The sequence below is a fragment of the Bidens hawaiensis genome, unplaced genomic scaffold (assembly GCF_021521415.1).
Source record: "Bidens hawaiensis isolate Kalapana, Puna unplaced genomic scaffold, B.hawaiensis_p1.1 tig00077798_1, whole genome shotgun sequence".
NCBI classification, from domain to species: Eukaryota; Viridiplantae; Streptophyta; class Magnoliopsida; order Asterales; family Asteraceae; genus Bidens; species Bidens hawaiensis.
The window spans coordinates 496-6765 of NW_027503383.1; the positions used below are offsets into that span (position 1 = coordinate 496).

The 6270-nt window shown below is 38.8% G+C and overlaps 1 protein-coding gene across 1 annotated transcript; it reads right to left on the reverse strand.

The window, feature by feature from the left end:
* Positions 1-998: 998 nt before the first annotated feature.
* Positions 999-6037, reverse strand: LOC143606870 (uncharacterized; the record flags this gene model as incomplete). Its single annotated transcript, XM_077082496.1, has 3 exons — positions 5350-6037; positions 5151-5253; positions 999-1260 (listed from the first exon to the last, which is right to left on the reverse strand). Coding segments are annotated over exons 1-3 (466 nt in total), but the record flags the coding sequence as incomplete, so codon positions are not given.
* Between the last annotated feature and the right edge of the window lie 233 nt (positions 6038-6270).

The window sequence follows — 6270 nt, forward strand, 5'->3', positions numbered from 1 at the left end:
GGCGGGGTAAGCTATGATCTTATTCCTAACTTGGGATATGAAGTAAAATAACATCACTCATTTGCAAAGCATGAATCAGCCTTCGAGTTGTGGCTTCTTGTTCATCTTTCACTATCTGACCTTTCATTTCAGGTTCTCTTCTCTTAGTCTTCCTTGATCCATTCCTCTAGAAATTTAATATAACCTAATAAGAGATCGAACGGAAAGAGGAGGCCTTTGCTCTATCTGCTTCTTCCTCTTCCCAGGAATGAACAATTGGAAAAGAAAAAATTAGAAATATCTTTTTTTTAGATAGATAAAGAATTATATTTTTATATATATAGAGAATTCCTTTTTAATCTAGAAAAATGAAGTTAAGCAAGCGGCCCTGTCGCGACTCAAACTGCCGGTACGCTTTCTGGCTCGCAACCGGGCGAAGGCTCTATTTGCTTGCAATGCCGGCTCTTCGCCTTTAGTTAGAAGTAGAAGTAGAGGGCGCCGTTTTTCCCCCGCACTTCCTAAAAAGTAAAAAAGTATGGATGAAGTAAGAAAAAGTACAAAAGGAATGATAAAGAAAAACTTGGTTACGGGAACCGATTTAATGACTCAAATGTTTAAAAAAAGATAAGATAAAAAAGTGAAAATACATTGGTATTTTGATATTCATACAAGAAGAGGAGATAATCTAAGAATATTGTAGAAAAATTAGAACCAAAAATATAATATCTTATTATAAGTGTTTTACAGATGATAACAATGTTTAAAAAAGAGTTTGAAACTGGAAATGAAAATTGATTTCATTGCTCAAAGAAAAAATATTCAGTTGAATTAAAATAGAAACAAATTTACTAAATTTGCCAGAGAGCCACTCTACACAAAATGAACTTTTCTAACAAATTTGACCAAACAAAAACTTAACTTTAGAACAATTGAGTTACCCATTGATATAAATGCATGGCGAGATGAGTAATGAAATGAGGGTAGGAGAGGAAACAATATACAGGGAGTCTATGACATACCTTCAAATTGATTTTTTTGTTTCCTCGGATCCTGACTCTGAGATTCTTTTGTTACATCTGTGACAGTACTACTTCGAATCGAATCTTCTGAACTTAAACCAGCATTATCTCCATTTTCTTTATTGTGCTTGAACTGTTCAAGAGCAATATCAAGAGTTTCATTGAACTCTGCTCCCTTAGTTTGCTGGTCAGCATTCGCTCCATTAAGATACTGAGTAGTACCGACACCGGTTCCTGGCGAGAGAAATGGTTTCTCTTTACCCTGACAAAAATTACCACCTATCTTTTAATCCAACACATTTGAATATAAAAAAGAAAATACTTTTCACTCAATGTTCCAACTAATCACCACAGAAAAAAAACGCATCATTTCACAGTTTACTTTGATGATTTACATTCCTTGATTAGATTCATATGGGACAGTAATTTAAATTAAAGATGTATTCAGCACTTAAGTAGTTAAGTTTATAGTGAAAATAAAAAATAAAATAACCGCTTCATTGAAGCCCAACAATGTTCATAACAGTCTGCACCTACCATTCATGACTCGTCAAACCTTTCAGGTAGAATCATGTATTAACGAGAATTAAATGCAACTTAAATGAACTGATGTAAATTTCAGGACAAAGATGAAATGCTCTTGATTTTAAATCTCAAAAGGAAATACTTAGGGGTTATTTAAGATTGCGTTTACAGTCTGATTATAGTCTCCAATGCAGTTAATCAGAGATCAATCGATAAAAAGCTAAAAAACGAGCCAGCTGGGCCCGACCATCAAAAAAAGCCCATTTAGTTATTTAGCCCAAGCTCAAGCCTTGTATGAAAAGATCCGAGATCGTTTAGGCTCTTTGAGACTTAACAGCTGTCTTGGGCTTCTAATTATCAATTTCACACTACACAACCAAGCTCAAGCTGAGCCTGTGCCTCAAAATAAGATCTCATTTAGTTATCAAGCCCGAGCTCAAGCCGTGTATGTGAAGATCATTTATGCTCGTCAGGCCTTCACGAGCCTTGTGTATATTTAAATTTTAGCTCTTTTGGCCTTCTATGTATTACTTTCACACTACACAACCAAGTTCGTCTCATTGTAAGGCCCCGATACCGGTAGCCCTACTTTCGTGTTGGATTTACTCATAAACGCAGTTCTAAATATCAGAGTTCATTAAAACTTTCGCGGAATATAAAACTTTCTTAAAACATTTCATATCAAAACACGTCTTGTCTTAAAACATCATTTTGCCTTTCAAAATAAACGAAACATTAAACTTAAACATCTTGAGTCTTCCGATGCCAGCCTCTTATTCAGTGCCACGTGTCTCCTCAAGCGAGCTGCCTCATCCTACTCACCTGCGTGCATACTAAAAGTCAGCTACGCTGAGTGAGTTCTAGTTAATCGGACGCCACACAATACATACACATACATACATATCCGAAGATACATATCCATACTTAACCAATTACCCTTCTGTTCTACATACATACTTACTACCATACATACATACATATCTACAATCACTAACCTCAGTCTACCGAGAGTACGTTCATAGTCCGCCGTCTATACCTGTACTCAAGGTCGTGAACACGTAAAAGGTCCGCCGTCCTTACCTATGTTCACCATTCATGGTACGTACAAGGTCCGCGATCCTTCCCTATACCATCATACATCCACAACACATATATGGTCCACGATCCTTCCCTATGTTGCAACCTAATTCATAGCACGTACGAGGTCCGCAGTCCTCCCCCATGCTAAAGCACGTATAAGGTCCACAGTCCTTTCCTGTGCTGACGCCTACCTATATTACGTATAAGGTCCGCAGTCCTTATCTACGTTACGTATAAGGTCCGCCGTCCTTATCTACGTTGGCGTCTATCTCCTATAACACGTATAAGGCCTACCGTCTCTATCTACGTTTATATCTATCATCTACATCACGTATAAGGCTCACAGTCCTTAACTACGCCATCACCAGCCGAGTCTATGTCCGACAGAAGCTAGAGGGATTTGCCATCCTAACTTACTATGTCGAACGTAGAACTCACATACCATTCGTGTACCTGTATACACATACTTCACATATACAATAATTACATTATAGCATAAAAACATTCTAGGCGTTCTTTACATCCTTCATTTAACAACCATACCCCTTGTCGTTACGTGCAATATCCGAAGATCGTTCACGCCCCAACAAGTATTCATTTGTAATGTTCATACATCTTCGATATATAGTATTCGTACCTTTATTTTTAACCTGACAGTACGCGCAATATCCGAAGATCGTTCGCGTACCGACAAGCAATCATTCATATCCATCACATATATCACATATGGCATACACTTATCACTTAGGATAAATGTATTAACAAACACATCGAGTATGCACACAGCCCCGAAAACATAACAAGGAATGGGGCTAGAAACTCACATGAACTCTGCTTCTTCCTCTGATAGTTGTAAATCCCTTCTTTAACTGTGCTCGGCTGACTGTATAAGTTACACGTATCAATACTCGCCTGATCTAATCTGGTGGCCTAGTATTAGCTTACTTTTACTTATCGTTTTAATCTATTCTCTAATCGAACTTGACTTTAGGCGAAGTTAAACCTTAGGCGAACTTAGCTTTAGGCGAAGTTAAACCTTAGGCGAACTTGGCTTTAGGCGAAGTTGTCATCAGGCGAACTTGGCTTTAGGCGAAGTTGTCATCAGGCGAACTTGGCTTTAGGCGAAGTTGTCATCAGGCGAACTTGGCTTTAGGCGAAGTTGTCATCAGGCGAACTTGGCTTTAGGCGAAGTTGTCATCAGGCGAACTTAGCTTTAGGCGAAGTTAAACCTTAGGCGAACTTAGCTTTAGGCGAAGTTGTCATCAGGCGAACTTGGCTTTAGGCGAAGTTGTCATCAGGCGAACTTAGCTTGCAGGCGAAGTTCATCAGGCGAACTTAGCTTGCAGGCGAAGTTGTCGTCTGCAGCTACTGTTCGTTCTTAAATCCTTCGTTTCTTAACCAAATAACTCGATTTAGGTATCCACGGAATCGTCTGACCAGCGCCTACAAACCCCAACCATCAAATCGACCTAACATCGATGTTTAAAGGGTGCGATTTAGGCATATAGGTTACGGGTTCTTTTAATCAATCGATTAACCCATCAAATCATAACCATTTTCAGTAAGATTAGCTTTGTTGGATTCGTTTTTACCATACAAACTCAGATCTATCATTTCTCAAATCAAACCGAACCTATACGAACGATTTCTAACTATAAACGTACCTTGAATGAGTCGAACTACGAACACGGTTAAGCCTTGATGTTGTTTTGGTCCGTCACGACGCTCCAGCACCAACAAGCTCGGGTTTTCGCCTTCGGATCTTGGTTCGGGTCGTGTGTGTATGGAATATGTGAGAATGAGGATTAAAGGGTGATTAATGGTATTTATATTTAGGGATCATGGGCTTAAGCCCATGGACTCTCCTTCCTTCTTTCATAACCCAAGTCCATAACCCATATCCATTACCCAACACTAGCCCGACCCATACCAACTCCTACTCTATTTATTTATTTTCCGATAACCCGAGTAAACTTTCCCTCTATTATTAAGTAATATAATTAATATCATTTTGGAAATTTCGGGATGTTACAGTTTAGGCTCGTTTAAGGTACTGCACACGATCTCAACTCGAACTTAGTCTAGTTTAAGGATTATTGAAATATATAGAAATAATTAAAAACGTTAATTATAAATTAAGTAATATACAATACACGAGCTGATAAAAACGACCCGCGAGCCAAGCTCAATCTTAATAAAAAGAGCTCAAAACGAGCCAATCTCGGGCTCTCGTAAGTCAAAACTAGGGTTGTTCATGAGTCGAGCCAGGGTGGATTTGAGCTCGAGCTCGAAGTTAAACGAGGCAGCTCATCTAGGCTCAAGCTTGATTTTGAAATTAAACGAGCCTAAGATCGAGCAATAACCCGAGCCGAGCTTGGGACGAGTTTGGTTCGGTTACAAAAATGAGCCAACTCAGCTCAGCTCAGCTAAGCTCAGGTTGTTTTAGTTCAAGTTTTATTCGAGCTTGTCAAGCACAGGCTCGGCTCGGCTCGGCAGTATGCTACTTTCTGATTAAGAGTATAATATAATGTAATATAATCAGAGAACCTGGACTAATTTGGAAGATTTCTGCTGTAGCCTCCGGTCGAGGAAATCCGAAAGCGAAATATTCTTCGGACGCTTCTTCGTCCTTTCATTTTCCACTCTTTCTCTACAGTAATGATAGATATATATGTATAAGATATAAAACCACATCAATTGCTACTGAAAGAGGAATTAGGGTTTGTAAAACAAAAAGAAGACTTACTGATCATCATCGTTAGCGGATGTTCGATGGATGAATGTAGACAGAATCGATTGTTGTCCACGAACCCTAATTCTTAACCCATTATTATTATTATTCATCATTTCGAATCAGTGTTTGATTTAGCAATTTAGGTGAAATTTGTAAATGAGTGTTGTTTTGGCGCTAAAAGTTTTAAACAATTTCATTGGTTTGAGATGCTGTGGTTTGGGCTGTCAAGTTGGTATTCAGTTGGGCCTTTTATTTCAATAAGTGGGCCAATCGGGTATTCTTAAAGCCGATTTCAGGTATGGTCAACAAAAGTCAAGAACCGATTCACACGAGAACTGGTCCAGTGTTTTACGGGTTTTGACCGTTTACAGTGGGAATCGGTTCCACCGGGTCTGGGTACAGGCTTTCTGAGAAATAGAAACCTAGTTCGTACCCGTGGGTCGGGTCGGGTCGGGTCGGGTTCGGCACGGGATTTTTTGCCCACCTCTACAATAGGTTAATTTTGATTAACTGGTTACATAAGTTAGGATTTTTTTGTTCACTCAAAAAACTGATTAGAATTTGATGCCGGTTATTGGCAATAATCGATTTTAACCGTTTGACTCGTTATTTGATTTAGTATGTAGCATTATAAATTCTATTGGCAATATTGACAAATATAACCCGTATGGCACCGGTTTATAAAAATTCTTTATTGAATTTGAGGTGTTTGGCATAATTATAGCCTATAGGACTGACATAATTAAAGAGCATCACAAATTCCAACAAATTCTCACTAGATAGCATGTTCTCATCGGAAAATTTACGGGGCATGAATCATGGCTTAGCTGCTACTTGTTTCAAAACATCACCGACCCACCATCGTTTAGCCATTGGATGGGTCCTTGTGTGACTGAAACAAAAAAAAAGATGAAAGGGGGTGGGGACGTATGA